This window comes from Notothenia rossii, assembly GCF_949606895.1.
Source record: "Notothenia rossii genome assembly, chromosome: 2".
In the NCBI taxonomy this organism is placed as follows: domain Eukaryota; kingdom Metazoa; phylum Chordata; class Actinopteri; order Perciformes; family Nototheniidae; genus Notothenia; species Notothenia rossii.
In genome coordinates, this window is record NC_136904.1 from 21,856,594 (window position 1) to 21,882,316 (window position 25,723).

A 25,723-nucleotide genomic window follows, 5' to 3' on the forward strand; every position below is an offset into this window, starting at 1 on the left:
AGCCCATTACGTGACTATTTGTGTTGAGAGGGCCCGGCTTTCTCCAAAGACTGCCTGACAGAAAAGGTTTGAGAACCACTGGTGTAGATGAAGGATGTGTCAGAATGTAGGAAAGCCAGAACTCTTGTTTGAACACTGGATAAAGCCAGGTTCATATTCTCGTTTCATGTTGTTGACATATTAGAATCAAAGGTTTTCACAGAAGGATATCTCTTTGTGTCGCTCCATAAATCAGAAAATATTGCCATAAAAAGTCATGTCCTGCATGTGTCACACCCCCAGGTTTATGTCACGGGTTTTAGTGTTGTCTGTCTAGGTTTGGGTGTTTGAGGTCATGTTTTTCCTCCTGGGTTATTGTCTGGTCCTTTTCCCTGTGTTTTTCATGTCTGTCGTTAGTTCCCTGGTGTGTCTAATTCCCTGATTGTTTTCGCCTGTCACTCCTCGTGTGTCTCCTGTGCCCATCAGTGTCAGCCCCGCCCCTGATTGTTCTCACCTGTGCCTTGTTACCCTGTGTTTAAATTCCCCTGTCTCCCAGTGTTCAGTGTCAGTTCGTCTTGTCTATTGTCATGTCAGGTCTATGCTTTTGGAACTCTTTGGTTTTTGATTCCTCACTGCGTGAGCCCCTTCATTTTTTGTCCTCTGTTTTTTTGTCATCTCGACTGGAGTTTTGGTGATTACCTTTTTGTTCATTTTTGCTAAATCATGGAAAAATAAAGTATCTCACAATACTTTACCTCTGCCTCCCTGTCTGCATTTGGGTCCTATACTAAGTGCCTGGAATCTTAACGGAACGAGCTGAACAAAAATGGACCCAGCAGACCTTTTGATGCTACAGGCGGAACGTCTTGGATACTCTCTGGAGTATATTTTTTATACGTGGAAAGGCGCCTCATCTAGACGGGGTAGAGAGGCTGCATTGAAGGAGGCACGTCAGGAAGTTGCTCGCAAGCCCTGGCTCTGGAGCTTGTTGCCCGAGTGGCTTAGGATTTTTTCACGTAGCCCTGAGAGCCAGTCCTCATTTTCTGACCCTTTCTTGGGGTCTGGTCTGGCGTTTGGAGGTCCACGAAGCCTCCAAAAAACTCCTAAGAGACGCAAGGCCAGGGTTCTGCGCCCAACAGCCATGGTACCGTGCTCCAGTACCATCCCACACAGCCATGGACCAGTGTTCCGGTTACTTGCCCAGCAGTCATGGTTCCGGCTCCAGTGCCGGCCCCAGCAGCCATGGTCCCTGCTCCAGAACCGGCCCACAAGGCCATGGATCCGTGCACCAGTACCGGCCCATGCATCCATGCTTCCATACTCCATTACCTGGTTTACACAGCCAGGTTCCAGGCTTCCGCTCCGCGCCCAACAGCCATGGTTCCGGCTCCAGTGCCGGCCCCATCAGCCATGGCCCCTGCTTCAGCTCCGGACCTTACAGCCATCTTTCCGGCTCCTGAGCCGGACCATACAGCCATGTTTCCGGCTCCAGTGCCGGCCCCAGCAGTCATGTTTCCAGCTCCAGAACCGGACCTTACAGCCATGGTCCCGGCTCCAGTGCCGGCCCCAGCAATCATGTTTCCAGCTCCAGAACCGGACCTTACAGCCATGTTTCCGGCTCCAGAACCGGACCTTACAGCTATGGTTCTGGCTTCAGTACCGGCCCCAGTACCCATGGTTCCGACTCCAGTTTCGGCTCCAGGACTGGCTTACCGGCCAACGCCAACTCCCGAGTCCTGTCGGCGTACCGACCAACGCCAGCTCCCCGAGTCCTGTCAGCATACCGGCCGACTCCAGCTCCTCGTCTCCAGTTGGCTGTTCAGCTAACGCCAGCTCCCCGAGTCCTGTCGACATACCGGCCGACTCCAGCACCTCGTCTCCTGTTGGCTCTCCAGCCGACTCCAGCCCCTCGTGTTCTCTGGGCGAACCAACCTTCTCAAGTCTCCTCTAAAGTCTCTTCTCAAGTACCCACTTCAATCACCTCTCGAGTCCCCATTCAAGACACTTCTCAAGTATCCTCTCGAGTTCCCTCTCAAGTCACCTCTCAAGTCTCCTCTCAAGTCTCTTCTCAAGTCTCCTCTCAAGTCTCTTCTCAAGTCCCCTCTCGAGTCACCTCTCAAGTTCCCTCTCGAGTTCCCTCTCGAGTTCCCTCTCAAGTCACCTCTCGAGTTCTCTCTCAAGTCACCTCTCGAGGTCCCTCTCAAGTCTCCTCTCAAGTCTCCTCCCGAGTTCCCTCTCGAGTCACCTCTCGAGTCCCCTCTCAAGTCTCTTCTCAAGTCCCCTCTCGAGTCACCTCTCGGGTCCCCATTCAAGACACTTCTCAAGTCACCTCTCGGGTCACTTCTCGAGTCCCCTCTCAAGTCTCTTCTCAAGTCCCCTCTCGAGTCACCTCTCGGGTCCCCATTCAAGACACTTCTCAAGTCACCTCTCGGGTCACTTCTCGAGTCCCCTCTCAAGTCCCCTCTCGAGTCTCCTCTCGAGTTCCCTATCGAGTTTCCTCTCAAGTCTCCGTTCAAGTTCCCGCTCAAGATCCCTCTCAAGCCATCTCTCAAGTCAACTCTCAAGTTTCCTCTCGAGTCTCCACTCAAGTCCCTACTCTTGTGCCGTTGGAGGTTCCGCTGGGGGTCCTGCCAACCTTATGTCTTGTGCCGTTGGATGCCCCACCAACTACTCTTCTGCCGGGGGTCCTGCCAACCCTATGTCCTGTGCCATTGGAGGCCCCGCCGACTACTCTTCTGCCGGGGGTCTTGCCAACCTTTTGTCTTGTGCCGTTGGAGGCCCCGCCGACTACTCTTCTGCCGGGGGTCCTGCCAACCCTATGTCCTGTGCCATTGGAGGCCCCGCCGACTACTCTTCTGCCGGGGGTCCTGCAAACTCTATGTCCTGTGCCGTTGGAGGCCCCACCGACCGCTCTTCTGCCGGGGGTCCTGCCAGCCCTATGTCCTGTGCCGTTGGAGGCCCCGCCGACCACTCTTCTGCCGGGGGTCTTGCCAGTCCTGTGCCACTGGAGGCCCCGCCGACTACTCTTCTGCCGGGGGTCCTGCCAGCCCTATGTCCTGTGCCGTTGGAGATCCCGCCGACTACTCTTCTGCCGGGGTTCCTGCCAGCCCTATGTCCTGTGCCGTTGGAGATCCCGCCGACTACTCTTCTGCCGGGGGTCCTGCCGGCCCTGTGTCCTGACCCGTTGGGGGTGCCACCGACTACTCTTCTACCGTGGGCCCTGCCAACCCCATGTCCTGTTTCCTTTGGAGGCCTCGACATCACCTGTATCGCCGGGGGTCCTGCCAACTCCTTGTCCTCTTCCGTGGAGAATCTTGCCAACACCTGTTCCACCGGCTCCGGTTCCTGTCCGGTCAACACCGGCTCCTGCCCGGTCCCCTGAGAGCTGTGGTCTTCGCCCCTCGTCGAACTCTGCCGTGCCCCCGGGCCGTCCGCCCGAGACCCCCTTTTTGAACTCTGCCTTGCCCCCGGGCCGTCCGCCTGATTTCACCTTTTTGAACTCTGCCTTGCCCCAGGGCCGTCCGCCCGAGTTCCCCTTTTTCAACTCTGCCTTGCCCCCGGGCCGTCCGCCCGAGACCCCCTTTTTCAACTCTGCCTTGCCCCCGGGCCGTCCGCCCGAGAACCCATCCATGGTCTCTGCCTTGCCCCCGGGCCGTCCGCCTGAGACCCGTCCTCCGGACCCCTCCACCCACCCTGCTGGACTTTGTTGTTTGGGACGTCTGGGATCCTTCCCTTGAGTGGGGGATTCTGTCACACCCCCAGGTTTATGTCACGGGTTTTAGTGTTGTCTGTCTAGGTTTGGGTGTTTGCTGTCATGTTTTTCCTCCTGGGTTATTGTCTGGTCCTTTTCCCTGTGTTTTTCATGTCTGTCGTTAGTTCCCTGGTGTGTCTAATTCCCTGATTGTTTTCACCTATCACTCCTCGTGTGTCTCCTGTGCCCATCAGTGTCAGCCCCGGCCCTGATTGTTTCCACCTGTGCCTTGTTACCCTGTGTTTAAATTCCCCTGTCTCCCAGTGTTCAGTGTCAGTTCATCTTGTCTATTGTCATGTCAGGTCTATGCTTTTGGAACTCTTTGGTTTTTGATTCCTCACTGCGTGAGCCCCTTCATTTTTTGTCCTCTGTTTTTTTGTCATCTCGACTGGAGTTTTGGTGATTACCTTTTTGTTCATTTTTGCTAAATCATGGAAAAATAAAGTATCTCACAATACTTTACCTCTGCCTCCCTGTCTGCATTTGGGTCCTACATACTAAGTGCCTGGAATCTTAACAGCATGTCTTTACTAATAAAGTGTGATGTAAATAGCCTACAGGCTTTCTGATTGTTGTACTTTGCTAAACGGAGACATTAAGTACATGTTTGGTCTGTAAAATGTCTAAAAAGTAAAATAATGGGAGATAAATATCCCAAAATCTCCACATTTTATTATATTTTTTGTGTTTGAGGTCCTCTTTCAGTTGAGACACTGTAGGTGAAAGATGCTTCAGGAATAGACCAAATACTGGATGTCTTTCAGTCGCCGACATGTGTTTCTGAGGGACTGATAGTAACGGGGAAACCCTGCAGGACTGAAATGCCTCGTCTCTGTTCCCTTAAACTCATTTTTGAGTGATTACCCCTCAGCCCCGGGGGTAACGCTGCCCTTCCTCTGCACGTTGTTTCACTTTCAGAAATGCAGAATACTGTTTGTATGATGGGATGACAGACATGCTGCAAACGGTTTCCGCTAAAAGTCATTTTTATTTTTTAATAATTTGGGAAGATTGAAACTCGGCAGGGAAAGCCAACTAAATCGGTAGGCGGTAGAAACATGTCAAAAGCGGTAGACTACCACCCAAATCGGTAGGGTTGGCAGGTATGCATGTACAACAGCGTCTCCAGCGCTTTTGAGCGGTCTCGTGTGACCGGACACGTTTCTGGTGCCTGTTGGGTGTGGACGGAATACTTTTTTGATAACGATTTTGGTCCGTTTGCGTTATCGTCCTCGTGTGGCTCCAGACACAGGTTTTTTTCTGTTAATTTACTATTGAAAGTGAATTTGACCAATGGGGAAGGAAGTATTTAGATTAGAACAGTTAGATGTTAGTTGATTGTGTTTAGGTTATAGCCTACATACATGTTGTTGGGTTCAGTTTACTCTATAACAATACATTGTATTTAATATTCTCAATATAGATTTTTAAATGTTTAAATAAAAAGTAACCAATTAATTCTAGTTTGGAAAGAAAATATATATTGTTTGGTGAATTGTAGTTAAGGTTTGTACTTTTACAAGTACATTACTACTAAGTTTCCATATAAATCTGGTTACACACCTGTCAACACACATTATATCTTATGTTGTTGTGAAAGAAAGTATTCTGTTTGCAGAGTAATCTGATAATGATAATTGTTAAAACACAAACTGTTAAAGCACCACCTTTTACCTACAACCAGTTTCTCGATTCTCCATCCAAATTTACAGCATTGATGACAAAGCAGTGTGATTCGTCTTCTGACTCATGTCATTTATCCCTGTAATCGGTCATTAACTCCAAGACTGATGTTAAACCACAGTGATGTATATGTAGCTACATCTATAATTTAGTTAACTACCGTATGTACTATATACTTAACCTGAAACAGGAACATAATGTAATTGAAGATAAATCCTGTACTGGTGTTGACAGTGTCACTGGAATTACAAATCATTGCTTGGCTTCATGTGCCTGTTTGACATACAGCATTTGTTATGTCTATCATGTAGCTTCTCTACATCTCTAGCAACAACTTATGAATTCAAAGTAAAAACTCTCTTATTAAAGTATTTCAGTGATATGTCCTGTCACTGAAACATACCATTGTTCTTCCTCTACGGGGGGTTTAGCAGTGTCAATTTAATTTAGGGTACAGACAACAGACTTTAATGACAGCAGTTATTCATGTGAGAAACAACAGCACATGCCTGGCTTCATAATAAACAAGAGTGTGAATCTTCCCGTTAACTGTGCTTGTGAGTACATAAACCTAAACTTATATTTCAATTGTACTTTCTTAATGATTAGATTCCGTCATTACGCTTTATTCAAAGCAAACAATCTTTCAAATAACTTACAAATCTGCAAAGCAAACTGGCACCAATATCCACTCATTCTTTATTTACAGAGCCAGATGGTAAGTTTGGACTATCTGTATCTTCCAATACAACAGATGCTGAATTTTGAAATGTCTCTGTTTTGGGTGGCTAGCTGTGAGCCATTCTGTCTAAAAGCCCATTATCCAAGGCAAATAAGTGACCCCCCTCTGATGTTATCGCAGAGCGTCAAGTACAGGCAGAGTTATTTCTTTGAGAATAGAGAATTGTCAGCTCTCTGCATGAAAGTCTTTCACACTCAACCTTTCTCCCAGAGATTTCAGCAGAGATTCACTTAGCTGTCAGAAAACAATTGCTCTTTGTCAAAAGCATTGGCTGGTGCAAGTTTAATTTTAAAGATGTTTTAAATGAGCTGCCACTGTGTGATTGATGGGCTGTGTGAGACTTGCCTCCGTTCCTCCATCCTACAATAGAGGTCTTTAATTATGAGCCCTTTGTATTGATGCTGTCAGTTCCAGTGTGATATGCATCACGTATGCGGGGGAGAATGGATTTTACCACCTGGTTGCCCGCTCCGTACAGTATCATTGAACACAATGTCATCAGTTGAAAATGCATTGTCATCAAAGAAGAGTGATTTTGCCTGTTTTTCAAGACCTTTGGTATTCATGTATTCACTCATCTGTTTGCTCCCACTTAGAGTTTAAAGTGAATTTGATTTTGATTGATGAACAATCATGCATGAACTGACCTACCATTTAATCAATATCTCTTTGTATATGCATTTTCCACACAAGCAATTAATGTAAAACTTGCTGAGCAACACAATTAACTAAAATGTAAGCACTCGGAAAGCATACAGTACTTAGAAGACCTTCAGCTGTCAAAGTTCAGATCCTTTTTTTTGTGTAGATATTTGTCTAGCCAGAGAGTGCCTTTATTGAAAATATAATGTTGAGAGTGGGAGAAAGAGGGGATGACATTGCCTGAAAAGTCCACCGATACCACTATGGGCTGCCAGCTCTTACCACCGAGGTATCCTGTGGCCCTAAAGTTCAGTTTATTTGTTATGACTTGTTTATGAAGTTAATAAAAAAAAAAGCAGCATATGTGTTTGTCCAGTAGATATAAGGCATAAATGATATTTTGTTATCCTCTTATATTGGTTCTTGCACACAGCAAAAACAGAAAAATAAGAAAACCCTTTGTGGGGTTCAGGAAACGTGTACTGACAGTCAAGTCTGTTCTTACCCATCTGAGTATGTTGATGAATTGCTTTTTCCCATCAAGCATCTGCACTCATTGAATTGTAAAGTTCACCACAATAGCCGAATACAACCAGATTTATTGAGGAGAGGCAACAAATACATTCATACATTTAAATGCATGCTACCACCTCAAGCTCATATCCAGGGAACTGAAAATAACATGTCAGGGTTTTGTCTGTAACTCCAAAAATAAAAAAAGTCTCAAAGGAACAAACCAGAACATGATCAGTGTTGGAGAGATTGTGGTCACATGTCTATTTGTCCCCAAATGGACATATGACCACCATTTTTTGTGAGTGTCTTAATATTTTTCTTATTAAAAAATATGTTATATGTTGTAATATTTAACAATTCTGACATGCCACTTAAAATTCTGGCAAAACTGGAAATCCTTTTCTGATCTGAAATGGGTTCCCTTTTGTTTATTTGATTTCAGTTCCAGGCCAACATAATTAATTCAAGCTCGATTTACTCACCTACTGTACCTGCTGCAAAAAGTCTAAAAGAAAGAAAGTGGTCATTTATTGTTGAAGATTTTTTGGTCGTATTTATTGTGGAATTGTCAATCCTAACCTAGAGTCTCAAAGTCCTGGATTCCGAGGAAAGTGAGAGATCCTGCAGTGCGTCACTTTCTTCCCCCCCACCAGTCTGATCTGGTTTGTTCCCTGAGTGCATCATCTGGTAAAAAATGTCAGAGCTGTGTATGAACTGAGACGGACCCAGTATCTGTTTGGGAGATCACAATGGTCTCTCCTCCTGGGGTCTTTCACATTCCTCTGCATTGCAGTTTTACACTTTTTTGGAAGTTGAGATAATTTTTCCTTGGTTTTCTGAAAGGATATAATGCTATTGTTCCTCCCCTGTGATCTCCTGTCATATGTTGTTCTTTTGTGAAGCAGTAAAGCCTCTGCTGATGCTTCAAAGATCTTAGGCACCTGAAGCTCTTTTTTGTTTCTTTCATCGATGCCTTGATGGTCCTCTTGATTATAAATGTGGATTTTCTCCACTGTCTAATGGGATGTGTTTCCTCCAGTGTCATTAGGATATGGTAATTCATGATAATTAGGTTTTGTTACCAAGCTTTCCATTAATGAACGATTGGGATTCATCAACATCAACATGGATGTGGTTGAAAACAGATGTTTCTCAAGGCTTAATGAATCAGGTCAGAGTATTTAGTCAGGATGTTCGCATGTGTACCATGTAGCATTTTATCAGAAAATGAGACTCTGTGTATCCACAGTATACTGTATTTTCTGGTGTACTTTCTAATATTGCTTTTTGAAATACTGACACTATACGCATTTAGTTAGGGTAACAGTAAGTGTGTCTAAGAAAATCACACGTGATTCTCTGAAAACCCCAATATTCAGAAAGGAATAATATGTACTGAAGTGATTTATTATAATACTGTTGTGTTTTATAACTGTTATTTTAGTTATTTCTCCCTTTACCAATGTTTCTTTTGAATGTATTAATAAGACAGAGTTAAGTGATTATTTTTGTTATGTCTTTTCCCACAAAATTGGTCGCTAAACTGAAAAACAAAAACATTTATGAAAATATTTTTGCTTTGACTGCAGCTTCATTTTGTTTCCAAGGGGAGAAAGAAACTTAAGGCAGCCAGTAAAGAGGGAGCCCACAATTGTGTTAGTTACAATTTCCTTTCATGCATCTTGTGGGGACAGAACCTCTGCTCCGCGCGTTCCTTTATGAATGGGTCAGATTAACAGAGGAAGAATTCAAAGCAACCAGGATAAGGATTAAACAATAATATTTTAATGGTAAAAGATACAATACATCACCTAATCACCTAATCACGAAGCACTCTGCAACAGTAGCTTCAAAATGCAGAGTACTCCGGGCTCAGGTTCTACCACCGTGTGATATACGTACCACGACAGCCAGTCAGAACAAGAGCGCCGAGCAACAAAATCATCACAACATTTATACACAGGTGGGGAGGAGTTTTGTTGCTTGCTCCTTCCTAGCTATTTGTTATTGGCGAGTTCACTTCTGAGCGAGCTAGCCAGTGAGTTGGCAGTGTTCTATCGGTCGGTTTCACTCCTGGCGGGACCCCCGGCAGTGAATCAGCAGTTTTTCGATTCCATCTGTTGTCTCATCTCTTCTGTGTGTGTGTGTGTGTGTGTGTGTGTGTGTGTGTGTGTGTGTGTGTGTGTGTGTGTGTGTGTGTGTGTGTGTGTGTGTGTGTGTGTGTCTGTCTGTCTGTCTGTCTGTCTGTCTGTCTGTCTGTCTGTCTGTCTGTCTGTCTGTCTGTCTGTCTGTCTGTCTGTCTGTCTGTCTGTCTGTCTGTCTGTCTGTCTGTCTGTCTGTCTGTCTGTCTGTCTGTCTGTCTGTCTGTCTGTCTGTCTGTCTGTCTGTCTGTCTGTCTGTCTGTCTGTCTGTCTGTCTGTCTGTCTGTCTGTCTGTCTGTCTGTCTGTCTGTCTGTCTGTCTGTCTGTCTGTCTGTCTGTCTGTCTGTCTGTCTGTCTGTCTGTCTGTCTGTCTGTCTGTCTGTCTGTCTGTCTGTCTGTCTGTCTGTCTGTCTGTCTGTCTGTCTGTCTGTCTGTCTGTCTGTCTGTCTGTCTGTCTGTCTGTCTGTCTGTCTGTCTGTCTGTCTGTCTGTCTGTCTGTCTGTCTGTCTGTCTGTCTGTCTGTCTGTCTGTGTGTGTGTGTGTGTGTGTGTGTTTGTCCCTCTGCCCCCAGGCAGTCCCCCAATCAATGATGTGGAGTCATGACAGAGGACTCTTTGACAGAACGCACACACATTATATCATGCAAATGACACATGTTTTTCTCTATGAAAGCCACAATTCATGTTTTAAACGTCCTGGTCTCATGACATCCATAGGATTAGCTAACTAACTAAGGTTCACTGTTTTCATAGCCTAAGGCCATCTCTGAACTTCCTTTCACCTCAAGTCAGCTCACAATAATCATGAATACATCCATTGAGAATTCAGACCGACCATTGTCTCTCTAACTTGTGTGCGACCCAATCGTCTCCTGCTCTGTTAAAAGTCTTAAAGGAAACGCACGTACATTTCAACACACCAACATCCTTATCGTTTCTTAAGACTTTAACTGCATTATATCTGAGGCAAATCTCCCTTTGGGTTATGGTTTTAGCAATTAACAGAGGAAGCCAGAGACTCAGGGCCTCTCCAGATGTCTGGGAACTGCAAGGCAGAGGTCACAGGTCATTTGTTTTATGCCTACTCACAAATAGCCACAAAAAAAACACCCTTTTGATTACACATAAAAGTGGAAGAAAATACTATTGCGCTAATCTATTATTAAAAATGGGACATCGTTTTCAGGAATATATGAAAAAACCTCTCTATATTTAAGAGTAAAAATGTACTTTGTCCCTTCAAATTTAACACACATTAAAATGGATATACCAGAAATATACCTTATTGAACTTTCTGCCATAACACATTTACTTTAATACTTCAAATAAAGCCTCAATCTTCATTATGTAATACTGAACCAAATCTCACGAGGGAGTGGGGGCCGAATTTTCAAAACATTGGCAACATATTTATGATAAATATGTTGCACAGTTTATAAAAAAGGATATAATAACTTTAGCGCATTTGATAATAACTGTTGTTGACCGTGCACACTGTTGTAACAACATTTCATTTTGGTTTTTGAAAAATATCCATAAATAGATGAAAGACAGAGCCAAAACATATTTAAGGACTGCTTGTCAACACTGTTCAGCGTAACAGACAGGGCAGAAGACAACATTATCATAATTGGCTGAAGACACACAAACACACACACACACACACACACACACACACACACACACACACACACACACACACACACACACACACACACACACACACACACACACACACACATACACACACACACACACACACACACACACACACACACACACACACACATACACACACACACACACACACACACACACACACACACACACACATACACACTCATTTTGTTGTATATTGTGCAGGTAATGAATATTTGCGAGAACTGAACAAAAAAAACCTGCAGTGATTTCAAGTATTATTATTAGTGCTTGCATTTAATTGTGAATGACAATGAGATGGAAATGACCTGAGTCTCTTTTAGTACCCGGTGCACACTGCTAACATTTTCAAAAAGGAATCACATAATAAAACATCCATCCTTTATATAAAGTGTGGCAGCACTGTGAAATAAAATCATGTGATTTCTTTTTAAAGTTTTTCTGTAATATAAAACTAACTTTTATGAATAAAAACACTTTCTTTGTTAATTATATACAAATATATAGAAAATAGTGTTGCTGTTATACCTCATCTCTACTTTCTATTTGTTAATCTTTGTGTGCAGAGAACCACTAAAATGAATGCCAGACTACATAAGAAAGAAAAAGAAGCAGAAAGAAAAAATAATTGATTGGTGCAAGATGGAAATATAATCATATTTTTGTTGTAATATCCCTGTTACACACAAAACCGTGTGTTTTCAGTGTGTGAGGTTTTCAGCATCTCAAACATCAGGGGTAACATCTGATGATTATTTACAATCAAATACAAAGGTCTTTGCGTGATTTGTTAATGACACTGACACTATTGCCCTCTCCACTTAAACATCAAGCTAACTCGGGGGAAGAAAATAGTAACCAAACTAACGTTACTCCATTCATGAAGAATCATACACTGAACAAAGCAGTGAATGAAATGTGATTCCTTTTTGTTCAACCTGTAATGTGAGACGCTAACCGTGTCTGTAAGACGATCTGCATCACAGGGTCAGGACTATGGTGACGTGCTAGTCCAGCACAATTTACTGGTCAACCTTGAAGGTCACCAATAACAGCCCATCAATGTTGCTGACATCCTGATTTAAATAAAGAGAGAGGAGGATTGTGTATTTCTATGATATAAATGTTTAAATGTTTTAATTGAAAAAGACTGAAGCCTCCAGTGTGCTCAGTTGTGAGCTGTCAAATGTGCCCCCCCCCCCCCCCCCCCCCTAAAAAGATATACCTGTTAAGCTAAATGCAATGTAATGTAATGTAATGCAAAAGGAGACATTTGTCAAAAGGCATTTAATGTGACTTTGAATTTCTGAACAGTAAGTGTCTTTTTACCAAATGTTCAACCATATCACTTCTTAACCCTCCCTCAGATTACCGGCTTTTCACTGGTAATCAATTGAATCATTTTATCAAATAGAAGGAAAAAAATGTCAACCTAAAGGTGGTGCAATAGGAGAGAACAGTGCAACACTGATGTCAGTGTGATTAGCAGCCTATCCAATAGTTGTTGAGATATTTCAATCTGTCTCTCAAAATATGTTATTACAATTTCCCTGTCTCATTTCCCCCTTGGCTGTAAGAACCAACAGCAGTTACTGCAATCTGAAATCCTACTTTTCCCACAGTTCATAAGTACTCCAGTGGTGAGAAGCAGGATGTTCCACTTGTTAACTTGCAGTTCAAGTGGTTCACTCGAGTAAACTAAGGCTGTTTCAAAAAGTTTTCCCACTTTGACATATTTGAGAATTATCCATGTGGTTGTCAACAAGCTGTAGAATATAGAGATTTAAAGAATATAGCAATTAAAGTTTGACTAATAAAAGCCCTTTTTGATTGCAGTGGCACATATTAGCCTGTGTCATTTTAGTAGAAATAAAGTGATTGTGTCTTCACATATCAATATTTCAGGTATTTGTGAAATCAGATTCTAGAGTATGCAAGGAAAGATGTTTAATAATCTAATTTCTATTCATTTTTTATATGATGTTTTACATTTTCTGGCAATAAGACAGACTATGCAACGCCTCTCTGACTTCATTAAAATTGCAATCATTACCAGGCTATAAGATATAAGATGTTATAATATCCAGCTAAGCTTTGTACAATGATTACCCTCTGGACATTCACGACTGCTGGACCATTAATTGAAAATTGGTCTTAATTAACCACACTAAAAATTAGAGATGCCATTGTTTGAGCCAATGAAATTAGTTTTCAAGCAATGTGAATTGAAATTAATGGGAGAGTAGGTCTTTTCTTTCTTCTTTGGATAAAGTGTTATTATCAGAGATACAGAAAGGTCACCTTTATTAATCATCATAATTATTTACAGTAATTAGGCCAGATATCAAAGGAGCACTTTGTAACTGCTCTCAGAGAAAATTGATTCTTCATGCTCGAAATGACTTCAAGGGTACTAGCAGGTTTTATGTAATATATGCAGTGTGAAAATAACAAAGTCCGACCTCAATCACGACTGGCAATAATGTGGTTGTTCACCAAATCACACATTTTATGTTGAATATTAAGCTTTGTATTTAATCTGCTTCCCTTGGAACAAATGTAAAGGTGGCTTGATGATGGATGATAAAAACAATGATTGTAACAGCTTTGTGTTAAAAACTACGCAGAAGCAAACAGTAATGTACTCTATATAACTAAGTAACTCACTGACATAAATCTATACAACCAAAAGTTTTAGAGAAAAGGGAAACCTGAATGCTACAAATTGTTTTTGAACAGTGGTCAACACATTCAAAGTCAGACTGAGTTATTGTAAACCCTTTTTTACACAATGAACTTGCAGACCTTTAAAATGTGAGTTGGGTTTCGTCCAACACTTCATTCCAACATAAATTTGGCCATTTCATTATTCTTAATTTTTAAGATGAACCAAGTTAGCAAACTATTCCACAATTGATATAGTGTAATATGTATTTTGTATATATTTAAAATGTAGTTCAATAAGCCAACAAGTGCATATTTAGCGAAATCACTTACAGATAGCTCAGAAATTGGAGCCCTCTCTTTTTCTGCCATTTTCTTGCAACATCCATGTTGCCGTATCCTATTTATTTTGATTTGTAGGATTTTCATTACTTAAGGGACGTGGATGATACATGTATTGTGTCAGTTAGCATACACCCATTTATCGACATGTTGCCAAGTATTAAGACCCTAAAGGCCGAATAGCTGAATGTTATCCAAGGTCAATAACTCTCACTGATAATACTTTGGCAAATATATATGTTGGCCAGCAGAGAGCAATTCCCTCTTCATGAGTTGGCAAGCTGTAGCTGTAATCTGAAATTCTGAGAACATTATGTTTTCTAGTTGGAAGACATTGAACTCAGATAGAGACCCAACAGTTGTGCAAGAGAAGAATGGTGATCATTTCAGTGTACTCGCTTTTTTAGTTCAAGAAGTCTTGAATTCATATTATATAACCTTACACTTTGGGGAATGCTAGTTAAGCAGTAGACTTGTTGTAGACACACACACACACACACACACACACACACACACACACACACACACACACACACATACACACACACACACACACACACACACACACACACACACACACACACACACACACACACACACACACACACACACACACACATGAACACCTTCAATGATGCAACAAATACTAAAAGTGTTGCTCTGCACACTTTCAACAATGCCATTGTTATTGCACACTCAAAAGTGGGGTGTTAAGGAAGACATTCACAAATAGAAAGTGTTACTAGTTTCAAGAATCCTATAGCAAAGATCCCAAAAAAAAGAGATGTATTCTGTTGTTTTGGCAATTGACCAATGATTTCATTCAAAATTATTTGGATTGGAAAATCAATAACCACAATTCAATTACAAAGCCACAGCTGACTCAGCCAGTAATAAACCCAGAAATAATGTTGTCAGTCACTACTGGCTTATACTGTACCTGCCTGCTTGTAAAATATTATCAAAGCCATAACTTCATTATGTTAAATGATCTAATTATAATTTATGACCACATTAGCTTCACACTTTTGAAGAATTGTGTCTGATATTTTCATAATGACCTCTCATTTAATTTGTTGATGAGTCAAATAGTGTGTTTACAAATGTGTGAGCTCAGAATTTAATTCCCAGCACAATTTATCTCCAACCAGTCTTACTGTATATAACTGGTTAATTCCTTACATTCATTTATCATATTACATCAACTATGCATACAGGAAATACTTTCCAAATATGTTTTTATTCAACCATTTCCACATACATATTGAGGTTTAACTTTAATTTGAAGAATACAAGTGCATTATTTTGATTGTTGACATTTCTAAGGCTAATTATTTGATGATTAAAATGTTTTTTTAAATAGTTGGACTCACCTGTTACTATTTCCTTGACAGATTTGAATTACCGGTATCAAATGAATAGTAATCACAACATCTCAGATTGAATTCTAGTGTTCAGGAATGTATGTATGATTTGTTACACTCTACAACAGTAGTATGATTAATATTGTATTTCTTTGGTTTTGTAATGTGAATTATCCTGAAAGCTACTTGAGTGCTAACACAGATAAAATGTAATGCTTAATACACAGGGGCTTACGTGTCCTTGATTCGGGAAATGAAAAAGTCCCTGCAGGCTCTTAATATTTAACCAAATGTGGGTTTAATGGCAGGTCATTCAGTTGCAAAGAAACTAGACTGGGTGACTAGGGGCTGGTCTTATTCATTTTGAAGGTGTAAACATTCTGTGCTATTTTAATATGTATAGAAAAAGGGTTTGGCTAAACAAATTGAAAAAAGAGTCAAAGGCAGCGTTATAGCATGAACTGTAAATTCCCTGCAGTGTTTGAAGCATAGGTTTGAAGTGGTGGGAAAATGAAACCTCTGGTTAAACATTAGCATGTAGAGCCAGAGGATATGCTGATGTAAATTTCAGTTTCTCTGGCACTTGAGCTGGTGGTTTCGCACACGCTGCAGAACAGTGGATTATCATGCAGAGTTCACAATTTGAGCCTTGAACCCAGCTGCAGAACCAGGGTTTTGTTATTCCACTTGACATATGTTGTCGGAAGTTCATTTCAACATTGCCTTATCCCGTTAAAAAAGAAGACATTATGTCAAAATTAATGAATATCATTAAAGGAATCTCACGGTGAAGTCTGAGTAAACTGAATGAGGTCATGAGTTGTTGTATAAGTTATCCATACTTATTTTTAAATATTCAAAATGTACCAGCATTATAGGGTTTTGTTAAATGTGTGGTATAGTTGACAATTTGGAATTGTTTCATGATTGCATATATCTATCAACCACATCAGGGATGTTAAAATCAAACAAAATGAATAATAAATGTAACTACTACTCTATTTGTGTTCCTTTCTTACTTCACTGGACCTCAAATGTACTTGTATTGCATTTAAATCAATATAAATGTATTATTTAAAATGACCTCAACTGACCCTGAATTAATTATTAAATATGAAAAGAAATAGTCCTGAAATGTTAATCTTGACATTCTTGCAATCAGAAATTCTGCTGCATTTTTTATGATTTGAATCTGTCAAACAGATTATTGTATTCCTTCAATGTATACAGTTTAAGGCGCCGTCACTATGAACGAAATACGCTACATGTGAACTGATTCATGTTCATTATGATTTAGTAATATTATCACAGCGGGATTGTGTATTTGTAGATGTAGATATAAACCATGCAGTGTGTGACAGCTATCATTAACAATGAAAAGACAGACAGAATACCCAACAAGGAGAAGAGTCCCCGTATGGTTTGTTAGCAAGCAGGAAACGTAAAATGAAGGGAGGAGAAATGTTTCTTCCCAACCTTTACCCATGTGCACTGAGACACATGGGATCCTGTGTGTTCGATTCAGTGACACTGCAGTCGTGTTAAGTTACTGCTGATGAAAACGCAACATTTCCTGATTTTGCAGCTTCATAAAAGAAGCTTTTAAGATAACAAATTAACAGGGATCTTTAATTGTGGAGAATTTATTAGACATTAAAAGTGTTTTTTTTTATCTCTGTATAGCCAATCCTTGACCATCAGCCACAATAATCTATCAGCCCGCTGCTTTTAACCATAATTGACTTGAGACATTACATTACATTGCATTTAGCAGACGCTTTTATCCAAAGCGACTTACAATAAGTGCGTTCGACCAACAAGATACAAACTTGAAGAAAACAGAATCATATAAGTACATCAGGTTTCATAGAGCTAAAACATTTCAAGTGTTACTCAACTGGTTTTAGATAAGCCAGCCCTTTATTAGTATATAAGTGCTTTGTTAGTAATTCTTTGTTAGTAATTCTATCGATCGAAGTGGAGTCGAAAGAGATGAGTTTTCAGTCTACGCCGGAAGATGTGCAAGCTACCTGCTGTCCTGATTTCAATGGGGAGCTCATTCCACCATTTTGGAGCCAGGATAGCAAACCCACGTGTTTTTGCTGATGGGAACTTGGATCCCCCTTGCAGTGCGGGTGCAGCGAGCTGTTTGGCTGATGCAGAGCGGAGTGCACATGCTGGGGTGTATGGTTTAACCATGTCCTGGATGTAGGAGGGGCCAGATCCATTCGCAGCATGGTACGCAAGTACCATTATCTTGAAGTGGATTCTAGCAGTTACCGGAAGCCAGTGAAGGGAGCGGAGGAGCGGCGTGGTGTAGGAAAATTTAGGAAGGTTGAAGATCAGACGAGCCGCTGCATTCTGGATGAGCTGCAGAGGTCGGATGGCACATGCAGGTAAATCAGCCAGGAGGGAGTTGCAGTAGTCTAGGCGTGAGATGACGAGAGCCTGGACCAGAACCTGCGTCGCTTTCTGGGTCAGCTGGGGACGCATCCTCCTGATGTTGTAAAGCGTGTATCTGCAGCAGCGGGTTGTAGCAGCTATGTTTGCAGTGAAGGACAGTTTGTTATCTAGGACCACACCCAGATTCCTTGGAGTCTGAGTCGGGGAAACAATCGAGGTGCCGATGTTGATTGTTAGGTCAAGAGTGGGACAATCTTTTCCCGGAAGGAAAAGCTGTTCAGTCTTGTCAAGGATGAGCTTGAGGTGGTGAGCAGACATCCACTGAGAGATGTCCGCTAGACAAGCAGAGATGCGTGCGACGACCTGGGTCTCTGAGCGGGGAAAGGACAGAATTAATTGGTAAGCTCTACAGTCTGATGTCCGACATTCAGTAGCATACCACAGAGGTTGGCTGTCAACAGAACTGAAATATCAGTTCATCTTTAAGGAAAGTTCGAAAGACATTTGTTATAATTCTTTTTTAATGATGTTACACAAGGTGTGGGCTGAATCAATAATTAAGTATAATAGGTCTGCTTGTCACACGGTGAATTATGGTATGTTACGTTTCACATACTCTTCTGACAATACAAAGCCATTGAAGCATTTTTCAAACACAACATTCAAAAATAGGCTCATAGGCCAACTACCTGGTAGACAGATACATTGTTTCCGGGAGGAACTGATGCATCTGGCAATAACGGTGGGTGCTCAGGATGATAAGGTATGGTGTCTATGCCTAGAAATTATGAATATATTGTTACAGTATGCAAGCAGAACCTTTACATTAATCATTCATGATTCTTGTGGCCCATTACTTCTCCTATTAAATTATTAATGCTTTGGACCAACTTTTTTCACATAATCAAGTACTTATTGTTGGCTGCTATAGATTGCTTCTATGCAAAGAGAGCCATAAAATGAGACATAAAAGTACAACAACATGCACTTCATTACATTAAACCAGGCTTTTGTGCTTTGAAAGCCTATTATCTGTTTTATATTGCAGGACATTAGATACTGTAAATATCAGCACATTGACGCAGCTGTTTGTCTTTTCTACCCCTCTCTTATTTCCCCAAATCATCCATCCATCTAGAGTTTTTCTTGGAGCTGCTGGAAAATTCTGAGAAGTCTCTCAACAGTATGTTCACACGGACGTACGGGAAGCTGTACATGCAGAACTCCGAGGTGTTCCAGGATCTGTTCACTGAGCTAAAGCGCTACTACACGGGGGGCAACGTCAACCTGGAGGAGATGCTCAATGACTTCTGGTCCAGGCTGCTAGAGCGCATGTTCCAGTTACTCAACTCCCAGTACCAATTCACAGATGACTACCTGGAGTGCGTCAGTAAATACACAGATCAGCTGAAGCCCTTTGGAGATGTGCCCAGGAAGCTGAAGGCCCAGGTCACCAGGGCCTTCATCGCTGCACGGACATTTGTCCAGGGGCTAATGGTGGGCCGGGAGGTTGCCAACAGGGTCGCCAAGGTGAGTTACATTTTCTTTTCCTAGGTGTTTGTTGTGTTGCTTTGTGATCCGGTGCTGTTGGGCAGTGTTGTATTTTCAGATGTTGTATACAGTTCTGCAAATAGCTTTTAAGAAGATATGTCTCTTATATAACGTGATTGTTTTTAAAGATTTCAATCCTTCTAGTCCTTCCTTGGTGTTTTTTCTAATTGAGAAATATGGTTTGAGGATTTAAACATTCATATAATACTCTTTTCTTCTGTACTGTATCAAAGTATGGGCACCTACAACTTTTTATTTATCTGCGTTATTCATACTTTCATTGTTTGAAACCTCTTCACTGGACTTCTCCTGGATTGGATTAGTTGCATCTGAATGATTTAATAAAAGCCCAGAATTATAAACAATATGTTTTTAAGATTTTTTTTTAAGATGCGCTTGATCTCTGGTTATGAGTTCCAGTACCAGATTGCTTTTCACAGTACACAGTTTGCTAGTAGTCTCATTTCAGAAGAAGCAACCGCAGAGAGTAAAGCTTTGCAAAAGAGTGAAGATTAAAGCATATATCCCCCGAGATTGGTGATGCGGTTTTGTTTGCTGTTTTTCTATTTGCTATTTTCATTGTGTTACTTTTTGGACATTGCTTTTTAGGAAAACACGTGACATTTTAAATGGTAACAAATAAATAAGGCAATATAAAATGTTTTTTCTTTCCTGTTGCTCATAGTTTGTTTTGAGAAATTAGTTGATTTGATTCTGAAAAAATATGTTTTTAGAGCATTATCAAACACTGCAGATTAGAAATGTGTTTTCCAAGGCTTAGCGGATATGTTTTCTAATTCCATGTTAAATACAGTAAATTACGCAACAGTTTTTCATCTACATCTAAACTGTAAAATTATATAACCAAAGCTGTTTACTTTTGGTGGTGCAATGCATTGCTCAGCTTTATGAAATAGATGCAAGAACTGGCAAACATGATAAAACTGGTAGGCAGACTTATTTATGGCCAAATTTCATCATCAAAAATATATACAACATGAATGTTTTATACAGAGTGGGTTTCCTGTGACACTGAGCAAAAATAAGGGATGGATTTTTAAGTTATGATATCATAACTTTGATATATGAACACAAATATATTTATTTAAAAAATATAGTTTACTGTATATCAACAATGATTTTTCATTATTCATTCAATTGGTGATTATATTGATTGCAGGAGACCAATTGATATCCTATGAAATGTGAGATTCCTTATCTCAGTTTCTCAGACTCTATGGTAATGTTTTGCAAAATGTCTTGTTTGACCAGAGCAATAGTCTAAAACCCAATGTTATTTTATTTACATGATTATAAACTTGAACTAAATATTTGCTAATTATTTGATCAGCAGTTCAATCAACAATACAGAGAATATTAACACTTTTTCCGTCAACAATTTCTGTAACTTGTACTTTTGAGACTCTTTCCAAAATTATCCTTTAAAATAATAACTTGCTACACCCTAAGTAAAGGGTTGAATTTAGTGTTGAAACTGTAGAAATGATTGTATGTGTCAACAACACATGAATTGAAATGGAATTATGTTAGCGAAATTTAACGCACAAGGACAGGCTATATTCAAATACATAATTTAGTTTTTCTCTCGTCCCTAGACCAAACATTTAGCCATTTCCAACTTTGATTGTGTCTGAAATTGAACCATCAGCTTGATATACTATCAGCCTCCTGCCACCCACTGTCCTCACAAAATTCTGGATCATTGTTGAATTTACGTCATAATAGTAGAGTGCCATATCCTTACCGCCAAACACTGCTGCGGTATATCATCACTGAAGAGTCAATCATATTAAATTGGTTTGTTATTGTCTTGCCACTGAGCTTGCCGTCCACTGTCCCTCAGTGGCATTTCAGCCATTTCCGATAAAGATTTAAAATTAGCACCTCTATACATCTGTCCTCGGCTTTAAAATGCAACCTCACTCTGGATCAAATCCAATATTCCTTGCTTCCTCATCAATTATGAAGTGGAGCCAGGAAACGCTGTGGTGTTGTTGAAGGCTGTCAGGATAGTGAACCACCACTGAAGGTGAAGAGTTGCTTGACATGACAAATTACCTTGACCTAAGAATCACCCTGCATAATTGCTGCTTTCAGTGACAAAAAGCCACTTGCATCTCCCTCAAAACAGCCGTACAAACCAATTTCTCACTTGTTAGGTGTAAACACAGCACTATATATATATATATCAATTTCACATCCAATAACAACTGAGATGTATGTGCTTTTTGCTGGAGCGCTACATTGTTGCAGTGTTATAGCTGCTTACTAGTTTTGTTTAGAAATCAAACAAGAGCAAATACTAGTAAGATTCGTGTTGTGTATGTATTATGTGTATGTACTATTACTCCACTTCAAGTTAAAGTCCAGCCATTTGAAAACAAAAGTATTTACAGGTAATTTGTATCAATGGTAAGAGGACTGAATATGCAAAATGTATGTTCTCCCTATAGACAACTACTTCTCCAGCCCCAGGTTGTCAAATGTGAGGCTTTTCTCTGATTTAAATCATTTCATAGAAAATGAGTGTGGACTGTTGGTTGGACAAAACAGTAGAATTGAGGCATCACATTGAAATCTGTATTAAAATCTAAAAAAAAATATATATATTATTGCTGGATTAATAACTGTTAATGGATTTTGGATCAATCTCATCACAAATTCTTCCTAGTATTGAAGAAGGCCCAGGAGTCGTGAAATAAAAACAACCTGAGGGAAAGCCTCAAGGGAATTTCCTCATATTTTGTACAACTGTCCACTTGGACAGATAAACTGGCCATAACTCAATAATTCATATGCTAATTATAATTTCACAGAATAGGATAACATAATGATGTGATAACATTTAGGAAAGTAATGAATGTAAACTCCAACTTGACTGGTTGGTAAAGGCATTAAAAACCTTGAGGCGATAATTCTAGTATTTGTTAGCACTTAAAGGACTTCTTATCCATGTCCACTTAGAAAAGTGGAGATTGAGATTGAAATATTCTTTTTGACCTTGGATCACCTGACCTTCTTTTTTGACCTTCTACTGCTGCCAATTTTCTGAACAATTATATTTTATCTCATTAATTATACATAAGGCACCTTTGGGGTCTGCATCAATCAAATATATTCTCAGTTTCTTTTCCCCTTTCACCATAACCATTTGAACGGAAAGGTACATCTTCAAAACTACAACATCGATTTCATTATTTTAATTTAGGAAGTTAAATGTCCACATGTCAAATGTCCTTGGGCAAGATACTGAACCTCAATGTGCTCCCAATTCCACAGCCATCAGTGTGTGAGAGTGCCTGAATGAGCATTAGATTAGATCCTGATGAGCAGTTTGGCCCCTAGTATGACAACCCCACCATCAGTGAAAGAATGTGTGTGTGAATTGGAAAATGTTGGCATGTCAGTGGTGGGAAAACTAGAAAGGAACTATATACATGAACGTTTCTTTACTATTTACCAACCAATGAGAAAAGGTATAACAAGGTGCATAAAATATGATCTTTTACCAACCATTTATATAACAAATTCATAATGTACATCGCCCATGGTGAGTGGCTCTAACAAGGTACCGTCAAGCTCTTACTCAAATATCCAAATCAGCCGTGAAATCCAGAGATTTTCAAATGACAAAATGTGCCTTTTATTAATGTTTAAACCATCTGTCTGTTCAATGTTCCATGTTACTTTAAAACAGGATGGTGCACTGATGATGATGAGCCATACATAATTACTGCTAACAGACGGCTCTGCATGCAGTCAAGTCGGAACAGGAGGGATATCATTCCATAAAATGAGATTTAACTCGACTTGCACTGAACAGTTTCCCGCACCCCAATCCTGGATTAAGAGCCAAATCTCTTTGGATTACAGTTTATGATGACCATTAAGAGTTTTATCCTGGGGGTACTTAAAACACAGTCCAACCGACCTGCTCAGAGAAGATTGCAGGGATTTGGACCTTTTGAAAGGTTTTGAGTTCAGGCATTTTGAGCACTTATATCTGACGCTGCATGTTCACAGGAAGCCAAACTGGTCCATGATGCATATTTAATTCTGATGTTGTAAGTATGTAAGGTATTTTGTACTGAGGGATTTGTTTTCCTGAAGGCTTACACTGTCATGTTGATCTCATTATACACTCATGTCCTACCATGAACTGTCAGATAATTTGACATTAAGCTTCAAGGCAGTTTCTAATCTTTACACAACATATATACCTTAGATTACTACTCTGCCGGAAATAGTCTATTCTAACATTTGATAAATACCACAACCAATGTGGTTTTCATAGTTTGTTTTCTTTGCTGTTACTTTAATGTACTCAATGCCATATGGCATTTTAACGCACTCACTGTCAAAGCAAATCAGTAAAATGCATTCAACACTTAATAATAAATGCTCAGACAGCAGTGTCACACAAAGTCGTTACTTTGAATTTTTTAACAAAACTAGTTTGAAACCTAGTAAATGGTTTGATCGCATTTGGTCGATGGCCAAACTGCCAAACACGAGGCTTTCAATTCGTAGTACTCGAAACAAAAGGGGACTAAACGTTAACTACCTCCACTTCTTATACAGTTTATCATTAACACCCTACAATTATAGTTTTCAAAAAATATAATCAAATCAAACCACTGTGTAAAGTGCCAAACACATTCACAGACACATTCAGGAAAAAATATAAATACATTAACTTAGAGTAGTGGCATTTAAGATTGCAATATATATTTGATCTCCTTCATTTGAGCTCTGTGGGCAGGGTGGTGAATGTACTGAGGAAAGGGATCAGATGAGTGAAAGCAGAATGCAAAGAGGTGAAACACTGTCACACTTATTCATTATGGAAGTGCAACGGCCAGTGGGTTAACCTGATCACTCACAGAGAACATTTGCTACGAATGAAAATAAATAAAAATGAATGGGACTAAAGTGATGAAACGCCTAAAGATGGCTTACATTGCACAATTTTATATATTCCCTTTTTTGGTACTAAACTCTGCCAAAAAGCTAGTAACTGCATGAGTATTGTATGAACAAATAGCTGTGTCTCAATTACGTTCTACATGCCAAGTGTATGTAGTATACTGTATATTAATTTACTGAATCAGTAGACTCTCTTTTCTGTTTACAAAAATCAAAAACTGTAACCTTGAATTACAAACTTTAACAATAGAAAGCAAAATGTTTCTTTTGGTGATGTATTATTATAGATTATGTAGATGTCCCACCATTGCCTGCAGTTTATCTTAATTGTATTGCAGCTGTGAACAGCTTCCTGTCAGGGTTAGGGAAAAATAGGACCCAAATGCAGAATGAGGAGGAAGCTGGTTTCAAAAGGAGACAAAGGCAAGCTTTATTCAACAAAAGCTGAACAAAAACAAGAATCCAAAAACAGGTACCAGGTAGTATCCAATACAAAGGTGACAGTGACCAACATGAAGGGGAACAGGAACGACAAATAATGAACCAACACTGAACAAAGGAAGAGACTAAATGCAGAGAGGGGTAATCACAAGACGAGAAACAGCCGGGCAGGGGAGGAGAAACACAAGGGCGACAGGTGAACACAATCAGACAATTAGACACACCAGGGAAACTAACGACAGGGGAAAAACACAGGAAGAAGGACCAGACAATATACAAGTAGAAAACACCCATAACTGAGTTTACCTACTGTAACCCCAGCTTCTATGAGTAAATGGCGTAGCCCTCTAAGGCTATCGCTATTGGGTAATCCCCCTGCGCCCCCGCGCAGCACTGAAACACTTGTAGTCCACGCCCATCCGCAAGGTGGGCCCCACCCTCGGACTTCCTTCCGGTATAAATAGAAAGGAGGCCCGACAATCTGCTCCCATACAAAATAACTTTTCTTCAGCTATTCGTAGAGCCAGTGGGGCACAGCACTTAGAGGGCTACGCCATTTACTCATAGAAGCTGGGGTTACAGTAGGTAACCTCAGTTCTATTTCGTATATGGCTTCGCCCTCTAAGGCTATCGCTATTGGGTTAAGGGCGAAGTATGATGTAGTCTGCGCCGCACTGGGTCCGCCCGGCACTAGAAGCACAGACACACCTGCTCAATAACACCCCCTACCTGTTGTGCCATGCGTAATGGCGCATCACCGTCCCTGGAACATAGCAAAACATGCCTATCTTCCCTGACGGGGTGAAGGCTGGGAACAATACATACCGGCCGCTGTGAGAAAGTAGAGACGAAGGTCCCACCTTGCCCAGCGATCATAGAGGGGGAACAGCAGCTCTCTG

The 25,723-nt window shown here is 40.7% G+C and overlaps 1 protein-coding gene across 2 annotated transcripts in view; it reads left to right on the forward strand.

Moving 5' to 3' along the window:
- The window catches only part of LOC307029459 (glypican-6-like), a 172,529-nt gene that overhangs the window by 48,055 nt on the left and 98,751 nt on the right, over positions 1-25,723 (forward strand). For both annotated transcript variants that reach the window (XM_079665490.1, XM_079665491.1), the window contains exon 3: positions 19,024-19,415. In XM_079665490.1, coding sequence (XP_079521616.1) covers positions 19,024-19,415 — 392 coding nt within the window. The remainder of the gene's footprint in view (positions 1-19,023; positions 19,416-25,723) is intronic.